Below are 20,350 nucleotides of genomic sequence, written 5' to 3' on the forward strand. Positions count from 1 at the left end.
TCCAGCAATTACTGTAAGCCGAATTATTGTGTTTTAAAGAGAAACTCCAACCAAGAATTGAACTTTATCCCAATCAGTAGCTGATACCCCCTTTTACATGAGAAATATATTGATTTTCACAAACAGACCATCAGGGGGCGCTGTATGACTGATTTTGTGCTGAAACCCTTCCCACAAGAAGCTCTAGGACCGCGGTACTTTTGGCAGTTTGTTACAATGTAACAAGGTTCACAGACAGGAATTAGCTGTTTACAGCTGTCTCTAACAGCCAAAACAGCTAGGAGCAGCTACATAACCTGCCCACAGTAAAAATGTCACCGTGTAATACATGCCAGAATGTAAATCGGGGAGAGGAAAGATTTTACAATGAGCAAACACTGACTAAATCATTTATATATAATTATTGTAAAAATAAAGCACTTTTTTTATTACATTATTTTCACTGGAGTTCCTCTTTAAAAGTAACTTCAGCTCCGTCTTCTGACAGCGCAGACGTTACTCACTGAGTGCCGCTATAGCTGTAATTCCTATTACAGCCTATGGTGGCGCCGGCTGCTCCCAGCGATAGATTCACCGTGTTCGTGAATAATCTTGGCGTGTGAACTAGGGTTCTAAACTGCAATATACTGTATTTACTCATTTCATTTGGGACCATTGCAGGCAATTAGCACAGGCATGAAAACTATATTTTGCCTGCAAATTCTTAAAGGTCTACATTGAAAGGTCCCCCTTATGCTGTGTACACACAATGCAATTTTCTGACAGATTTACTGTCAGATCCACTATTTCCAAAATGTTTGATCTGATTTCAGATCGTTTTTCCAATCCATTTTCCATAGAAGTGAACGGAAAATCGATCGGAAAACCAGATTGGACATGTTGGAAATAGTCGATCTGACAGTAAGTCTGTCAGAAAATTGCATCGTGTGTACCTAGCATAAGTGGTTGAGAAATATGGTACAGGGAAGAGTTTCTCAACATTACTGTACCATGTATCCATTTATTTATATTAATAATGCGAACATTTGTATAGCGCTTTTCTCCTGTCGGACTCAAAGCACTCAAGAGCTAAGGGTGCACAAAAAGGGGTCACCCTGTAGTGTTAGGGAGTCTTGCAAAAGGACTTACTGAATAGGTACTGACCCGAGCCAGGATTTGAACACTGGTCTTCCATGTCAAAGGCGGTGCCCTTAACCAGTACACTATCCAACCAGGTACTTGGCTAATGACCATGGCAGTTTCTAGGCTAAATTGCACCCGGGGCGAGGGTGTAAAAATTGGTATAGCCCCCAGTATAGGTATGCATATTGGGTGCCTCCAATATAGGTAGCCAGTATATTTGCCCCCAGTATAGGTTAGATAGGTAGGAGGTACTTCCTGCAGTAGTAGAGCGTGTATCAGCGGCGGCTATGCAGACAGAGATCAGCGGCAAGTGAGCGTCGGCGATTGGAACGAGCAGGGAGGTGAGTTACTAATTCAAGCTCCCCTGCGCTAACTCCGCAAAGAGGGGGGAGCACGGAGGGGAGCCCCGGGGAGAGGAAGGTGGAGGGGGGAGAAGACGGGCTCTCTTCCAGCGGCTGAGTCTTAATGTGGCCACGGCGCCTCCTCCATCACGCCCCCCCCCCCTGCTCCCTCCTCCCCCCCTCAACGCTCAGGGCGATGGCACGCCTCGCACGCCCCTAGAAACAGGGCTGCTAATAACTACATTGGCCGAGTACCTCCTATTGTAAATCACCATTACCTCAGGTACCCACTGATGCAAATATATTTATATACTAGGAGTTCCTTCATCATTGTGTATACATGCTTTTCAAACATTTTCAATGCTTTTAACTTAATGAAAATACTTATTCAGGTTTGTTTATACACGTTTTAGCATTTTTAAAATCTCAGAACTTACTGGGATTGATCGGCTATGACAAATATAAGTACTAAAGTACCACCCGGGGCATGCACACCATGTGTACAGGGTTTAGACATTTGCGCGATTGCCCAGAGTCCCGATTTAAGCGAGTTTAGCATTTTTTAATACACATTAGGCACACACGATTGATATGGTGTGATGGGCTTTACGGATTTGTTCAGATTTATTTATGGATTTTGTTTGGGAAGGGAATCAGGCTTGAATGCCTGTTCTGGAGTCATTGATCAACATTCACCAGGCAATGCCGGATTGACCTTGTGCAAGGGTGCCTTAATGATGCCAAAGGGAGAGAAAAAAATGGGCCACGTTCTACTTTTGTGCCGCATCTAGTTCATCATCCATCCTTGTAAAGTACCGGAGTGTGCTCCCTGCCGACTACGCCAAATGACCAATGACTTTTATGCAGCAATGCATCTCTGCTACATTCCCCTATAAACATCCAGGCGGAGCGGAGGAAGACACGGCGGAGTGCTTGTTGTACTTTCATCCGCATAGCCTTATTTGCCTCCTAATTGATTAGCCTTTGAGACGCAACATTACATCTCCTAAATCTGCCATAGCCGGCCGGTGATAACAGCATTTTATGATGCACTGCAATGGCCGTATAATCAAATATTAACTACATTTATATTATACAACTTCCTCAAAGATAATGTTTCGTCTATAGAATCATATTAGCTCATTGATTGGAAGCTTTATGGTGATGACTTTGGTCCCATCTTCCAGAGTTCTTTGTTGATACAGGACACGCTCTTCCCGTAATGGCTTGCACTAGCAGAATTTTCTTTTGATTTGCACTTTTATACATGGAATTAGCTGCTATTATCCTTAACAGAGAATGCAATGATGTGCCATTGGATTGGTCACTGAACAGAAACAACATTAATAGTTTGGTGGTAGTGGTGGGTGGGTTGTGCTTCAAGTTGTCAACTACAAAAGTTTTTTCTTATTTTTCAGAAATCTTAAAGCGGAATTGTCACCATAAAAAAAATCAATTTTTTCAACAAAATTTCAACAGCAGCTGGACTGAGTGTATTAAAGCGGAATATAAACCTGCATTTCAACTTTGCTCTAAAACATTATTTACAGTATAATATATGCAACCAGCATTTTTTTTACTAGACCAGCATTGGAAGGGTTACACAGGGCTTTAAAGTTCCTGGAGATTTCTGCAGACGCATCTGAAGCTGAAATAGATACATTTTGTTTACATAAATGTATCTAAGTGTTGAATGTGACTCATCTCTCTGACTGAGAAGGAGCTTGGAGGACAGCCAAAGAGTGTGTAACATTTCAGAATCAGAATCAGAATCAGAATCAATTTATTTTCGCCAAGTAAGTTTGCACCTACAAGGAATTTGTCTTGGCAGTTGCTTAACAAACACAAACAAAAACAATACAAGGACAGACAGTGTGAATATTACAAGTTAAGGACATTATAAGTATAGTGGCAGTAAGCAATGTGAGAATTGTTCATGTTTAGTTCTGTGCTGCTTACTTTCAGTCCTAGCAGCTCTAACGTGGTTCAGCATTAAGTATGGCTACCGCTTGAGGAAAAAAACTGTTCCTGTGTCTAGAGGTTTTGGTAGCGATTGACCGGAATCTTACTCCTGAAGGCATGCGCTGGAAGATGGAGTGAGCTGGGTGAGAGGGGTCAGAGGCAATTTTGGTTGCTCTCTTTCTGCACCTGCTAGTGTAAAGATCCTGCAGGGAAGGTAAGCTACAGCCAATTATCCTTTCCGCTGATCGGATGATGCGCTGCAGCCTCCCCTTTTCTAATGCTGAGCAGGAGCCAAACCATACAGTCATAGATGATGTTATGGTTGATTCGATGATTGCAGTGTAGAACTGCACCATTAGATTTTAAGGTAGGCCAAACTTTTTCAGCTGCCGTAGATGGTACATTCTCTGTTGTGCTTTCTTGACAATAGTGGCAGTGTTGTTGTCCCATTTTAAGTCGTTTGAGATCGTGGACCCAAGAAACTTGAATGACTCTACTTGGGTTATTGTGGATCCATTTATGGTTAAGGGGAGGTGCTGGGGGGAGATCTCCTAAAGTCTATTATCATCTCCATGGTTTTGAGAGCATTTAGTTCCAAGTTGTTGCTGCTGCACCAGGAGGAAAGCTGTCCCACCACATGCCTGTATGCAGACTCATCCCCGTTTTGAATGAGACCAACAACTGTTGTGTCGTCTGCAAACTTCAGAACCTTAACAGATGGATCTGTGGAGATGCAGTCATTGGTGTAAAGTGAGTACAGCAGTGGGGAAAGCACACAGCCCTGGGGTCAGGGGCGCCTAAAGGCACAGGCACACCAGGCAGCTGCTTGGAGCGCCGTTTGCCATCAGGGGGCGACAGCTGGACCTTGTAGTGCACCTGAAACATACTCATTCATTCCCTGCTGGTGTCCTTTCCTAAGTCGCTATAGCTGCAACCTCGTGCGCCCCCTGGACCAATAGAATTAGAGCAAATGTGCTCTGCCTCGCCTCCACCCTTAGCTCCGCCCCCCGCCGCACGGAAGACGGAGGTTAACATGTGCCGGTGGGTAGGGGGCATTTGTTTTATATTGGTCACTATAGTAAGGGCATAGAGAAGAGGGGGAGGGAGTAGCCATAGAGAGTAGAGTCAGCGTTGAACTCTGTGGATTGCTGTGACCTGTGAGTGACGAGAGCACTGTGAGGCTGCGGGGACTCGGGAAGGCAGTTGCTCTCTCTGCCTGCACACTGTCACTGTCTTCTGGGGCTGGCTGGGTCACGCATCTCCAGGGAATAATGTAAGGTCAGCTCTCTGCCACATTGAGCTCTGGCTGCAGGACGAGGGGAGCTGTGCGTGACTGTGTAGCGAAAAAAGTTGCAGCAGAATTCTTTTTCTATTGGCCGGGTGGGGGAGGATGTGAGAAGCAGAGCAGACTGGGTGTGTAGTAGAGCGAGGCATTGATTTTCTATTACTGGGGGGTTGTAGCTGCTGTGTAAACAAGCACAGAATGGGCATCTGTGTGCACAGTGTCAGAGTGTTACTGTGCACTGCAGTGTTTTGTGTTCTGACAGGTCAGGTGTGGACTGATAGTACGTCTGTCTATCTCTCACTCGCTCACTCACTCACTCACTCACTCACTCACTCACTCACTCACTCACTCACTCACTCACTCACTCTTCTATCTATCTCTATTCCCTTCCCTATATCTATCTATCCATCCATCCCTCTCTCTCCCTCCCCCCCCCCCCCCCCCCCCATCTTGCTCTTCTTCTCCCTATATCTAACTATATTTCTCCCTCTCTCTCACTCTATCTATCTATCTATCTATCTATCTATCTATCTATCTATCTATCTATCTATTTCTATCTTCCTATATGTCTATCTATCAATCCATCTGTCCCCCCCCCCCCCCCCCCATCTTTCTATTTTTCTCCCTATATCTATCTATCTCTGCCCCCCTCTCTCTCACCCTATATCTGTCCTATCTCTCTCTCTCTTTTTCTATCTATCTCTGCCTCTGTCTCCCTATGTCTAACTATCTCTGTCTCTCTCTATCTAGCTCTCTATCTATCTATCTATCTATCTATCTATCTATCTGTCTGTCTGTCTGTCTGTCTGGACGGAGTAACATGGGACTAGGCCAATGTGCCTAATAAACCTTTATTTATCAAGGTATGTACTCTTGGGCCCTAATACCTTAAGTTCCCTGTTTGGATAGGCTCCCCTCCCTGGTGCCACTTATTCCTGTTTGTGGCTATGACTGGAGGCAGTTACTTTGTGGTCTCCATGCTCTCCATGCTCTCTGTAGGTCAGCTCTTCTCTCTGGCTGTGCACAAAAGCCTCTGCCTGGAGCGTTCAGTGATACTTCTGAAGTAATCGTGGCAGAATGCTGTGCACTGCCGGGTGGACGCACTGACATACAAAGAAAGCAGAGTGTACGGAGCATGCTACACTCTCCTGGCTTCAGTTCAGGAGTCACGAGTCAGCCACGAACAGAAGGCACAGCATAGCCAGGCAGGGGAGCCTATCCAAACGGGTACCTTTAAGTATTTGCACCCCAGTACACTCATTGGCAAAAATAAAAAAGGAGGGGGGGGCGCCACAGATTTTCCCGCCTGGGGTGACAGAAAGGCCAGAGGCACCCCTGCCTGGGGTGCACCAGTACTGACTGTCAGAGAGCTTGATGTGAGTTTACCAAGTCTAACACGCTGTCTTCTGTCGGTTAAGAAGTCGGTTATCCATTTGCAGAGGGATTCAGGTATGTGTAGCTGGGAGAGCTTGCTGTGCAGCAGTGATGGAATTATGGTATTAAATGCAGAGCTGAAATCTATAAATAAAATCCTGGTGTAGGTTCCTGGGATATCTAAATGCTGTAGTACATAATGCATACACATGTTCACGGCATCGTCTGCGGATCTGTTAGGCCTGTAGGCAAATTGCAAAGAGTCCAGCAGGGGATCTGTGATGGATTTCAGATAAGTCATTATCAGTTTTTCAAATGCTTTCATGACCAGTGATGTCAGCGCAACAGGCCTGTAATCATTTAAACATGCAGCAGGTTTTGTTTTTTTTTGAATTGGTACAATAGTTGCGCTTTTAAAACAGGCAGGAACAATTGAGAGTTCTAGAGATGCTTTGAATATGTCTGTAAATACAGGCGCTAATTGGTCGGCACAGAGATTCAAGCATTTCGCAGACACAGCGTCTGGTCCCATTGCTTTCCTGGTGTTTTGTTTTTTAAAGAGTCTATTTACATCTGATTGGCATATTGTTAGAGCATGCACATCTGGGGACAGGTCAATAGATTGTGTCTGGCCTCCTGTGTTGTGTAGTTGCTGAGGCACTGCAGGGGGTGGAGACGTTGGCTGGCAGGAAGAGTGTTCAGTTTGCCTGTGGCAGAGATGCAAATTGACTTGTTGTGTTTGGCTTTTGTTGGTAGTGTCAAACCTGCAATAAAATGTATTCAGCTCATTTACAAGCTGCAGGTTATGTAGTGAGGGGGGAGGAGATTTCCTCCTGTAGCTGGTAATTTCATGTAGAGATTTCCATATTGTGGATGAGTCGGCGTTAGAAAATTTTTCCTCGAGTTTTTGAGAATAATCTTTTTTTGCGTCGGTAATGGCTCTCTGCAGTTTGTATTTCGCAGCTTTGTAGAGGACTTTATCGCCTGTACGATGTGCCCTTTCTTTATCGAGGCGCAGCTTCCTAAGATGTGATGTGAACCAGGGTTTATCGTTATTGTACCTGGTGCACTTTCTTGTGGGGATGCAGGACTCTTCACAAAAGGTAATATATGATGTCACAGCTTCAGTGCATTCATTTAGGTCACTGGAGGATTCTTTAAATAAATTCCAGTCAGTTAAATCAAAGCAGCTCTGCAGTTTTTCTACAGCTTTACTAGTCCATTTCTTAACTGTGGTCACTACAGGTTTGGCAGTTTTTAGTCTGTGGATGTATGTTGGGATAAGCTGTATAACAGCATGATCCGAGTTCCCCAAAGCTGCCCTGCTGACAGAGTTATATGAGTCCTTAGTCGTAGTGTAACAGTGATCAGGTGTCTTACCTTCTCTAGTTGCGCTTGTGATGTGTTGCCTGTATTTGGGAAGTTCTTTGGAAAGGTTAGCACTGTTGAAATCCCCTAGTATGATAAAAAAAGAATCTGGGTACTCCCTTTCCACCTCAGTGAATTGATCTGCGAGATCTTGGAGCGCAGGCTGCATACATGTTTGTGGAGGGATGTACACAGCAGCCAAAATAAATGAAGAGATCTCACGGGGTGAATAGTAGGGTTTGCAGTTTATGAAGAGTGTTTCCAGCCCAGCCGAGCATGTCCTCTTAATAACTGTAACATCCGTGCACCACCTATCATTAATATAGAAACAGAGTCCTCCACCTTTGGTTTTGCCAGAAGTAAGTGGGTCCCGGTCAGATCTGTAGAGTGTAAATCCATTAATCTGCAGAGCATTGTCTGGAATAAGCTCAGATAGCCAAGTTTCTGTGAAGCAAAGAGCCGCAGAGAGATAAAAGTCCTTCTTTGTTCTGATCAGTAGTTGAAGCTCATCTAGTTTGTTGCATATGGACCTGACATTAGAGAGTATGATTCCAGGTAGTGGAGAGCGCAGTCCTCTGCGTCGAAAGCGAGTCTGGATCCCGGAGCGTTTCCCTCTTCTTCTAAGCCTCACTGCCTGGTTCAGCACTGTAGCTCCACTGGTCAGAATCCCCAGAAGATCAATAGATGAAATATCCAGAGGTAGATTATATTTAGCTAAGTTCCGAATGCTCAGTAGTTGTTCACTGGTGAAGGTTATCTGGGTTGGGTTGCACAAGGCAATGTTGAAAAACAAAAATACATAAAACAAACATAGAAAGACAGAGCAAGCTGCCGAGGCTGCCATCTCCAGGCGCCTCCCCCAGAATACAGAATTTATCAATTGATACATATAACTAGATAGAATGTAACAATCTGAACTTCTGCATATCTCTCCACGGAACTTTAAACCTCTGTGTTTAACCCTTCCAATGCTGGTCTAGTAAAAAAAAAAATGCTGGTTGCATATAATATACTGTAAATAATATTTTAGAGCAAAGTTGAAATGCAGGGTTATATTCCGCTTTAAGTGATAAAAATGCTAATCCTGCATTCAAAATTTCCCAAACTTTTCCTGCTGTTATGGTTTGGAATTATCACATACTTTAGGAGCACTGGCCCTTTAATTGCCATCACAAAATTATATATTACTAACACGTGCTAGATAGCTTCAACAATTTATTAAAGGCTAAAACACATAAATTTAGTAGGTATCCACACACACACATACTATAGAGAGGCCTCTCCGCTCACTTAAAAATAACTGTTTCCACTACTCAATCTAACCAAAAAATAAAATAATATATATATATATATATATATATATATATGTATATATATATATATGTATATATATATATATATATATATATATATATATATATATATATATATATATACATACATATATATATATCCCCTAAAAAGGCTATATCTAATTAATCGTCCGTTTCAGTCTCCTCAATCAAAAACATTCCGTTCCAGGTGTTGGCAGTGAAAAATCATTATCAGTCTCTGCCGCATTTCAAATTAAAACACTTTTAATCTGTGTTAAAAGAATCGTTTTTTAAAACGGTGGTATAGTCAAACTCACTGTTCTCTTTATATTAGATGCACCATTTCTTTGGAGGGTCCTTTTAAAGTCCTAGCTGGTTTCTCCCCCGCTCCGGCTTATAAACAACTCAATGTCTCCGGGTCCTTCCCGTATGCCCGCCGCTCACCAAACTAGCATCCTCACACAGCATACGTCATTTCCGCATGTAACTCACAGGAGTCCGCTCTCTGTGTTTCCCGTCTGCTGGCTTCTCGCGTGCACTGCTCTTAGGTGACGTCACCTTTCTAAGCTTACTGGAACTTTGCTGGCGGCTGTTGCGCGCTACCAGTACGCTGCTTCCAGAGCCTATACAGATTTTTGTGGGCACATAATCAGCTTGAATTAACACCTCTACGCGTTTCTGCCGATAAATCGTCGGCCTTCTTCAGGAATCCTCCCGAAGAAGGCTCTCAGCTATTATATAGCCTAGCACCAGCACTTGGCTATTGCATAGCCGTTGCTTGGTTATTACCGTATAGCCAAGTGCTGACTTTTGGCTACTCCTTTGGCTGCATGGTGTGGTTGCTGGTATGGGCAGAAGACAGGCGGCTCCACACTGCGCATGGAGCGGCACATCTTCGGCAGCACTTGGGCTCTCGAAGACTCCCGAAGCATCCTTCAGTGACAGGGAGAGCAGTATTTGACTTATTGGCCAAATACTGCTACCAGGGAGCCAGCACTGGAATGGGGACCGAGAGAGGAGCAGGAAGGCTCTGTAGGACCCAGAGCCTTCCCTCTGGCTTTTTTTTATATGGATTCCCATTCACTTTAAGTTTCTCATATATCCAACATCTAGTAGTATCATATCATCAAGGGCGCCTCCAGCCAGTGGCGTAACTACAAACCTCGGGGCCCCGATGCAAACTTTGGACCCAGGCCCCCCCCCCCCCTTAAATAGCCAGGAGCAGGACCGGATTTACCATTTAGGAGCCTGTAGGCGCAGAATTTCTGGTGCCCTAAACCCCGCCCCTCAGCATAGGCCACACCCCAGGTCAATCCCTACCCCCCCATAAAGTGTAGCTCTTATGGCCTACCACCCTTCCCCTAATGCTGGGTACACACCATGCGTTTTCCCGCTCGATCCGCGGGTCGATCGGGATCGATTCGATTATTTCCGACGTGCTTGATTCGGGTTTCGATCGTTCCTGCCGTCGATTTTGCATACTTAACATGCAAATCGACCGCAGGAACGATCAAAACCTGAATCAGGCACGTCGGAAATAATCGAATTGATCGCAATCGACCCACGGATCAAGCGGGAAAACGCATGGTGTGTACCCAGCATTAAGGGTGCTTCTCCCAAGGAGCCCTTGGACTGGGTAATAACCTCTCCCCCAACAACATTCCCCCCTTCCCCAGAAAGCATGCCTTTAAAACACACACAGTGGACACACACACACACACACTCTGGTACACACACTCTGACACACACATATACACACTCTGCACCACACACACTCTGGCACACACATACACACTCTGGCACACACATACACACTCTGGCACACACACACATACACACACTCTGGCACACACACACATACACACACTCTGGTACACACATACACCCTACACTCTGGCACACACATACACACACTGGCACACACATACACACACACACTGGCACACACACGTACACACTGCACCACACATACACACACTTTGTCACCCTCTTCCCTCCCCCCAGCAGCAAAGAATAAGTGAATACTTCACCCCAGCAGGCAGCCTTTGAACTTTACTTGAGGGAGGAACATCCCACACTCTCTCCACGGCTACAGCTGCATGAATCCTGGCTGTCGCTGATCCCATCATGCCTGTCCAGTCCAGACCAGATAGAAAGCAGCTACTCCGGAACGGCCACAAAGTCTCCCGAGTCCCGACTGAAGTCTGTGCTGTGCAAAGCGCCCCTCCCCCACTTGCAGGGGATCTAAAGCCACAGAGATCTGATACAGTGCAGAGCGGGCCGGGCAGCATGAATGTGAGAGTGAATCGGGATGAGTGAGCAATGCAGAGGCCCGACTATAGCATCAGCAGAGCGGGTGGCTGCGCTGTCATGCGTACCCACGTTTTTAGAAGCCGGAAGCAAAGTGGAAGGGAGGCACGCTGGGAGGATGAGCGGGCCCTTGAGGGCCCCGGGCCCCGTCGCACAGGCGACTGCTGCGACCGTGGCCCCTACGCCAGTGCCTCCAGCACTGTTTTTTTAATACAGTGGCTGTTCTCCAGTTATACAGTAACTGATTGCCAGCACTCAGCTATACCATAGTTGAGCACCAATGCCCAGACCAGCAACCACCTCATGCGGTCAAAAGAGTAGCCGAAAGAAGTCTCCAGCCCAAAACTAAGGTCGGTTAATAGGATGCTTATAATTTCAGTTTCCATGCCAATTTAAAGCGTACCTGTAGGGGAAAAAATTGCCCCAAATGACTACTCACTTCTATAGAAGATAATCCGAAGGCTTCCTCCATCCTTCTTCACCAGCTCCTTCCAGCGCTGTGTCCTTCAGAAAACCGTAGACGAGCACTTGTCCTCTGCTCCTGCATGAGCACTAGCACAGACCCAATCTGGCCTGGCTACTTCCGCCAAAGCCCGATTGGGTCTGTGCTACTGAGCAGCAGGGGCGTAACAATAGAACCTGCAAGGGATGCAGCTGAAGGGGGGCCCATCCTGAGAGACTGACAGCTAAGGACAAGGAGAGATGAAACTTTCTGCTCTCTACACAATTGTTCTAATGACTGCATCTGATCAGCCCCTGATAAGGAATCGTACAAAGTTTTGCAGACAAAGATTTGTAGATAGTCCCTATTCAGTGTTCAGCAGGGTCTTGTGTATGGTGATTTTCTACCCCCAGCATTTTTACCCCTCCTTTGGCGGGAGGGGGCCCCATCCAAAGTTTCGCAGGGGGCCCCAGGAATTTCTAGTTACGCCCCTACTGAGCAGGTGCCGAGAGGCGAGCTTCTGAAGGACAGCGTGCTGGCATGGCAAGGTGGAGTAAGACGAGGGAAGACTCTGGAGGATCCTCTCCCAAGGTAAGTATATCTCTTTTTCGTCTTCTTTGTTTTAACGTAAATCGTATGCAACTTGAAATCTGGCCAATCAAAAGCACTTCCTGTTGATTCTGTTTGGCTCAAATCCAAGCTGCATAACATTTGCATGGAAGTCAGAACGATTACCATCTCATTTGCAATCTGTACTGATGACTAGTGGGCGTGACCAGCACTGAACCTAGGCAGACGGCCAATCCATCCTCCCAGGTATTTACATGGCAATCTGTTTCTTCTGACTCCTCCTCTCTCCTCTATTCTCCTGACTCACAACAGTCAGCAGGAACACACAGACTAGACTTTCTCAGGTGCTTGCGTCATTACCACGTCCTCACGGGAGAACGCAGCGCCCTTTTCACAACGTCTCTCCAATAAGCTTCAGATTAAGGCAAAAGGGACAGCTAATCCGCTCTGAAATTCCATCATGTCTCCTTATTAGCGGGATGAGCCGGCTCTTCACACGACATCAGCTGCGCAGAGAAAATTGTCTCTTTAGCTGTCATCAGATGTTCTAAGGGCTTAAAGGAGGTTATCGTTTGATTGACCAGTTAATGAATCAGTTGTGTTTGTGATAAACAGCTTAAAGTGGACCTGGACTAATAACTGCCTCTCTGCTCTTAAAAGATAAGCAGCAGCATAATAACCTTTAAAGCAAAACATTTCTTTGCTACATCTGATATAAATCCTGAAATAAATCTGCAGTGTGTCTACTTCCTGCTTTCAGTAAAGATATAGGGTTAACCTCCTGTGTTTACAAATTAGCTGCTATGACCAGGCAGCCAGCTGACACAGCTGAGAGATCCAAGAACAGTTGTGATTCGTCAGAGATGAAGGGGAATTAGACAGGCTGAACTCTCTAAATACATTCAGGGTGAATTTCTCTCTGTTTTCTTTCTGTCCAGTGCAAGAGTTCAGGACACGAACTTAGAACGTCCTCTCTGCTCTCAAAGATCAGCCACAACATGATAACCTTTGTGGAAAAAAAAAGTCTTCATCAGAGTTTATGAAAATCCTAAAAAAAACCTCATTTAACTTGGTGTCACCTCTGCAGAGGGCACTGAAAGGGTTAAGCCTCAGTGTTTACTATATGGGAGCTACCTCTGCAGAGCTGTGCTATTCACAGCTGCTGATAAGACCCTTTGATCTGGCTAAACAAACACAGAACAAAGTGAATTTCTTTGGCAACTATATGTGGAATAAAGAATTTTCATTGTGTGCACTTTAAGAGTTTAGGTCCGCATTAAGAATAATGCGATAGCAGACGTCCTCTATGGAGCTGTGCAGTAGGCAAACTCGTGTTTGTGTTGGGATTTACAGGTTCTTGAACCCTGAACACTAGCTTGCGGGTTTGCCCGTAGGCCGACACACCACAACAAACACAAGCAGTTCCCTCATCAAGTTCCTCTGACCAACCGTACTGCAGCAAGTTCACTCAACACTACATCAGAATCATGATCAATGGCCACTTACCTTTATACTTATTCTGTCCCCAATGACCTGTGTGGAGCTCAGTTCCAAAGCAGGGAGCAGCCAACCAATAACAGCATGTTTCAATTCAGCAAGGGAATAATACTGTTACAGCCGCCAGCTCAGTGGCATAGCTAAGAAGCTGTGGGCCCCAGAGCAAGTTTTGCATTGGGGCCCCCAAACTCTTTATACATAACAATTGATAAACCAATCAAGGACAACCACAGTGTTAGAGGTGCAAGAAGGGGTGGGAAACAGTTTGGTAATGATCACTACTATTCAAATCATCTATAGAAGTTATTATTATCAGCATAGGACCAATAAAAAGCTAATACTGTGGTTGAGGGGGGAGGCCCTTGGGGCCCATCTAGCCCAAGGGCCCTGATGCGGTCGCTACCTCTGCACCCCTATTGCTACGCCACTGCGCCAGCTACTAAACTTGTTTAGAAATCCAAATCCCAATTGGTGCTTCTTACTCACACCTGACCAGGGCCGGGCTGAGGCATAGGCTGGAGAGGCTCCAGCCTCAGGGCGCAGTGTAGGAGGGGGCGCAGAATTCATTCAGCTGTCATTATGTCACGCTTGGTGGTGTATTCTCCACAGTCAGCATGCAACACATAAGCTGACGTGAAGGAGGTACACACACCAGCACAAGGAATCAGGATATCCCCAGTTTAGTGGAGGAGAGGACTGACTCCAATAGGAGATTGTGGCGCACAGAGCCGGTGCAGATCCGAATGGCCACAAACAATACTTTCGTGATAATGTCTCAGCGCAAAGTAGCGCTGAGCGCATAAACCAGAACTGAGGAGATCAGGACAGGTAGACAGAATGAACGCTTGCTTAACTAGCTTCTACTTAGTGACAGCAAGAGTCCACCACAAGACAGACTGGAATGAGGCAGCCAATGCGTTTGCAGCGATGGCGTGCCTCACAAAAACAGGACAGGATAGTCAGGAAATAGCAGGATCAAGATAGATGAACGTAACACAGACAAAAATACAATAAGTAAGTTTTCCTAGCGTATTACAATTACAGCTATCAATGAAACTATTTGTAACGTCTGACTAACATATGTATATATCGGCAATGAACCGATATATGACATAAGCAGGAACACTGACTAGGACTGGAGCAATACAGGGAACAGGACTCAGAAGGATTCGCTATCTCTTCGCAGAGATGAACGCAATCCACAAACGGTAACAGAACAGGATTCAGAAGGATTCGTTATCTCTTCGCAGAGATGAACGCAATCCACAAACAGAACCAGGAGCAGGATAACTAACTCAGCACGGGTGATCACGATACGCGCAATCTACCAAAACGTGCTGGAAAGCTGACTAACTGAACACAGGATATAAACAGTTTGTGTACGTATACATCAGCGACACTGATGTATCAACGTAACACGAATACAAGGAAAATAATAAACGTGCTGGTATGCATATATATTGGCAATGAACCAATATATGATGCAAGACCAGCAAAGTATCTTTAGAACAAGAAACACGATCTGGGGCTGAAGCAACAGCAAGACAGGCTTAAACTGAAACTATGATAGCCCAAGGAGCCCTGCAGGAAGCAGATCTTTATACTGAGGTCATCCAATGGGAGCAGACATGCAGATTCCCACACAGGTGAATGATAATCAGTCACAAGCTGACAGCAGGAAAAGGCAGACAAAGCTATGCAGCTTGCATGGAAATAGATCAGAACTGCCTGAGCTGCAGCACTACTACTGCCAGCAGTACCTGCTGCAGAAGCGATCATAACACATTCCTAATTGTGTTTGAAGCAGAAAGAAATAAGAAAAGGGGATACATGGCAGGGACTGCAAGCCATATAACTAGATATTTAGATGTTGGGGAGGTTGTGGGCCCTTTGGCGCCTCTTAGTCTAATAGCAATCAGTGTGTGATGGCTGGGGTGGGAGGGATGGAGGGGCGCACTTTGGTGTCTCGGCCTTGGGTGCTGGAGGACCTTGTCCCGGCTCTGCACCTGACCACAACTTGTTCACACACGACTGCACAATAACTCAATCAGACCTGCCAAGGTACGTACACACTTGCAACATTTGTTGGCCGCAACGACTGATAGGGCCCATTCAAACTAGGGCGATTAGTGGCTAGTGCAATACTAAGTATATGGCAGTGATCTCACTGCCACATTTGCTGCCGATTAGCATGCTATTAAAGTGCTAATCACAAAAAAAACCCCCGGTAATTTGTATAGTGATTTTACTGCGATAATCGCGCTAAGCAATAGCGTTTTGCGTTTGCAAGTGTGAATGGGCCCATAATGACCGTTTCAGCCAACAATTGTTCTGTCACAGATCCTCAGTGACTGACAATTGCCTGCTTACATCAAAGCATACTGTACCAATCCTCCTTTTGTCAGACAAGGAAACCCACATGCATTCCTATCTCAGTAACCGCTGACACAGTCATGAAGGGCAGCTTTCACAGTGAAACATGCAGAGATCTAGAGCAGAGACCTAGGAAACAACACTAAAAGAGTATCAGCACAACACAGCTTGATAAAATACCTAAACTTAACAAAAAGTAAAGAAACCTATCAGGAAAAATGTGGTGATCCATTGCTGAAAATGCTGATACTCTAGATGCCAATCTGATACTCTGAAATCAACCAGCATACCAGTTCTGGGGCCATATGTCATTTACTTTTTCTCCTGAGATTTCTCCTAGGTGATATTTTCAAAATTATCAATAAATTACCTTTTAAAGAGAGTCTGAAGCCATATTAAAAATGGCTTTTTACCTTATATTCAGCAGGGGCATGTTTCCCCTGCTAAAACGCCGCTAACCCGGGGCATAACAAGAGGTCTTTACCCCCCAAATCCCCCCTGCTACCTCCGGGGAGCGCTTTCGTGTGAGGCAGGGCAATGAGCTGCAGCCCTGCCTCACACGTGTCTATCAGCGGCGGATCTCCGCCTCTCCCCCGCCCCTCTCAGTCAGTGTCTGTCAGCGGCGGATCTCCGCCTCTCCCCCGTCCCTCTCAGTCAGCGTCTGTCAGCGGCGGATCTCCGCCTCTCCCCCGCCCCTCTCAGTCAGCGTCTGTGAGCGGCGGATCTCCGCCTCTCCCCCGCCCCTCTCAGTCAGTGTCTGTCAGCGGCGGATCTCCGCCTCTCCCCCGCCCCTCTCAGTCAGCGTCTGTCAGCGGCGGATCTCCGCCTCTCCCCCGCCCCTCTCAGTCAGCGTCTGTCAGCGGCGGATCTCCGCCTCTCCCCCGCCCCTCTCAGTCTGCTTTCGCTGAGAGGGGCGGGGGAGAGGTGGAGATCCGCCGCTGACAGACGCTGACTGAGAGGGGCGGGGGAGAGGTGGAGATCAGCCGCTGACAGACGCGTGTGAGGCAGGGCTGCAGCTCATAGCTCTGCCTCACACGGAAGCGCACAGGGGCAGCAAAATACACGACCAAGTTGGGATTTTGCAGGGGGGATTTGGGGGGTAAAGACCCCTCGTTATGCCGCGGGATAGCGGCGTTTTAGCAGGGGCAAACATGCCCCTGCTGAATATATGCTAAAAAGCCATTTTTAATATGGCTTCAGACTCTCTTTAAAGTGAACCTCCGGACTAAAAATCGACTCAGCAGCACTGAAAAGGCCTGGTGTTTCTTTAACCTCCCTGGCGGTCTATTAAGATCGCCAGGGCGGCTGCGGGAGGGTTTTTTTTTTATTAAAAAAAAACTGTTTCATGCAGCCAACTGAAAGTTGGCTGCATGAAAGCCCACTAGAGGGCGCTCCGGAAGCGTCATTCTGATCGCCTCCGGCGACCAGAATAAACAAGGAAGGCCGCAATGAGCAGCCTTCCTTGTTTTGCTTACATCGTCGCCATAGCGACGAGCGGAGTGACGTCATGGACGTCAGCCGACGTCCTGACGTCAGCCGCCTCCGATCCAGCCCTTAGCGCTGGCCGGAACTTTTGTTCCGGCTGCGCAGGGCTCGGGCGGCTGGGGGGACCCTCTTTCGCCGCTGCTCGCGGCGGATCGCCGCAGAGCGGCGGCGATCAGGCAGCACACGCGGCTGGCAAAGTGCCGGCTGCGTGTGCTGCTTTTTATTTCGCTCAAATCGGCCCAGCAGGGCCTGAGCAGCGACCTCCGGCGGTGATGGACGTGTATAGTCGTCCATACCGCTGAGGAGGTTAACAGTTTCACAACATCAGAACTTTGTTTCTCTTATCCAAGCCTCATTTTTAGCTGCACAGAAGAAAACTGCCCGGGCTTTTTTCCCCTGATGCTGTGCAAAGCATGATGGGATTTCTGATGTTGTTGCTCTCGTTCTGCTGTTTTGGTGCAATTTTTTTTTTTTTTTACATTTTGAATTTGACATTTGAAGCCTAGCGTGTGCAGCTGGGAGGGGTGATCAGGACACAGGACAGTTGGAACTGTGTTTCCTGCTCCTTGTCACCTCCTTTCAACCAAAAAGATGGCTGCCCCCATGACAAAGATGGCAGCCCTCATGAATCACAAACATTTGCCTGTTCTTTTAAAACAGGGTGGGTAAAAAATTATATTACCTATCTATTCTAATTAACATAACTTAATGACAGTATGTTTGTTTAGGCTGAAGTTCCCCTTTAAGCCAGCAAGAAAATACTCAATTAATTTTGATAGTACTTTTTCACCTATTTTTTAGAACTTTCTCAGTTGCAAAGTGATGAAAAATTATTTTAAATAAAAGATGAAAAATGATCTCTTAGAGGAAAACTCAGGCGATAGGGCTGGTTCACACTTGAGCGCTTTTCAGCGATTTGCTGATCCCCGGCGATCAGCAAAGTGCTGTTGCTAATGTATTCTCATCATTCTCACTGCAGTGTTTGCATAAATCAGTGCTTTGGGGGTGATTGCGTTGTGATTCTTGTTCTGATGGAACGTGAATTAAAATGAAATGGTGGCAAAATCACAACGCAAAACCGCGATTGTGATTTGTGTTCTGAGTGTGAAACGGGCCAAATAGTTAACTGCATATGGGTCCTGGATCCCTGTCTCTGCGCCCCTGGGATCATCATGATAGCCAGACAGTAATGGCAGCCAACATGTTACAGCGTGAGATTCCTTTAACAGAGTTGAAAACAAGAACATTTAGAGCATAAATAAAGCAGTACCTGATAATCCTGATATGTCCACCTTGGGGAGGTGGCGGGCCTTCAGCACCACCACTGTCAGGGTGTTTGTAGTGGACTGATAGCAGAGAGAGATCAGCAGTTCCCCGCGGCCGGCAGATTTCTGCAAGTCAATAAAGGGTATTTTATTACACCAGAGTCACAAGTAGCCTATAACACAGTCACCAGGGGTGTAACTACAGGGGAGCAGTGACCACTATGAACTATTGACTCTTTTTATCTCTTTCCTGCTCTCAGAAGCCATTTACTGACAGGAAAGTGTTTTATGGCTGTAATGTCTTATCAGTGAGGTTCACACTGTAGTCTGACCCAGTCATGACTCAGACAAGAACTGCCACTTACATACCTGATTTTCTTTCAGGCAGGGAAAGAAAAAAAAAAGGAACACAGCATAGTTATTTGTGTGCTAGGCACTGTACATACCCATGTCTATCTCATTATGTCACATGTCAGTTCGGTTGTCCTTTAACCACCTAAGCCCACAGGGTTGTTTATTTTTTGCATCTGAGCAACTTTCACCTCCCATTCATTTGCCAATAACTTTATCACTACTCATTACAATGAATTGATCTATATCTTGTTTTTTCCTCCACCAATTAGGCTTTCTTTGGGTGGTACATTTTGCTAAGAATTATTTTATTCTAAATCCATTCACAGTAATATTAAGAAAGAAATGGAAGAAATGGAAAAAATTAATTGTTTCTCAGTTTTTGGCCATCATAGTTTGAAATGACTCTATGTTACCGTAATTAAAACCCATGTATTTTATTTGCCTATTTGTCCCGTTTATAACACCATTTAAATTATGTCCCTATCACAATGTATGGTGCCGATATTTTATTTGGAAATAAAGGTGCATTTTTTCAATTTGCGTCCATCACTATTTACAAGCCCATAATTTAAAAAAAGTATATTAATATACTTCTTTGATATGCATATTTAAAAAGTTCAAACCCCTATGCAACTATTTATGGTTTTGTTTTTTTTCTATTGTAATTTTTTTAAACATTTTTATTATTAAAAATTTTATTTGGGTTAATTTTTGGTGTGGGGAAGTAAACACCTAATTTTTAAATGTAGTTTAATGTATTTATGTATTAAAAAATATATGTGGGTGTAGTTTTACTATTTGGCCACAAGATGGCCACAGTCAAAAAACGTACGATGACGCTTCCAGGAACTAGAATGAAGACGGGGAACTTTTCTTGCAGAAATACCGCGGTCTCTGATGAGAGACCATCGGTTTTTCTGCAGGGGACTTAGATCGGTGAATGGGAAGTATATTCTCATTCACTGATCGGGTAGGCTAACGGCGGGCGGCGGGAGCATGCGCGATCGCGCGCACCGCACACTGGAAGGTGCACAGTCTATCTGGACGAACATATTCGTCCATATAGGCTTAAGTGGTTAATAAAGGGACCCATCCTTCAGATCAGGTGTTTTTGTGGCTACACTGGTTATGGGTGCGAAGATTACACTTGTTTTATGACCCTTGTGAGATGGGATCTCAGGCTGTGAGGACCACTAGAAGTAGGCATGGGAAGGGGTGTGGACATTGGGAAGTGGGGAATCAACGTTTTGACAGGGGGGTCCACGATTTGTAGTTACGCCACTGGCGGT

At 45.7% G+C, this 20,350-nt stretch overlaps 1 protein-coding gene across 2 annotated transcripts in view; it reads right to left on the minus strand.

The window, feature by feature from the left end:
* The window catches only part of SYT4 (synaptotagmin 4), a 71,656-nt gene that overhangs the window by 25,358 nt on the left and 25,948 nt on the right, over positions 1-20,350 (minus strand). For both annotated transcript variants that reach the window (XM_068271986.1, XM_068271976.1), the window contains exon 3: positions 18,713-18,833. In XM_068271986.1, the coding sequence (XP_068128087.1) occupies positions 18,713-18,833 (121 nt within the window). The remainder of the gene's footprint in view (positions 1-18,712; positions 18,834-20,350) is intronic.

This window comes from Hyperolius riggenbachi, chromosome 1, assembly GCF_040937935.1.
Source record: "Hyperolius riggenbachi isolate aHypRig1 chromosome 1, aHypRig1.pri, whole genome shotgun sequence".
In the NCBI taxonomy this organism is placed as follows: Eukaryota; Metazoa; Chordata; class Amphibia; order Anura; family Hyperoliidae; genus Hyperolius; species Hyperolius riggenbachi.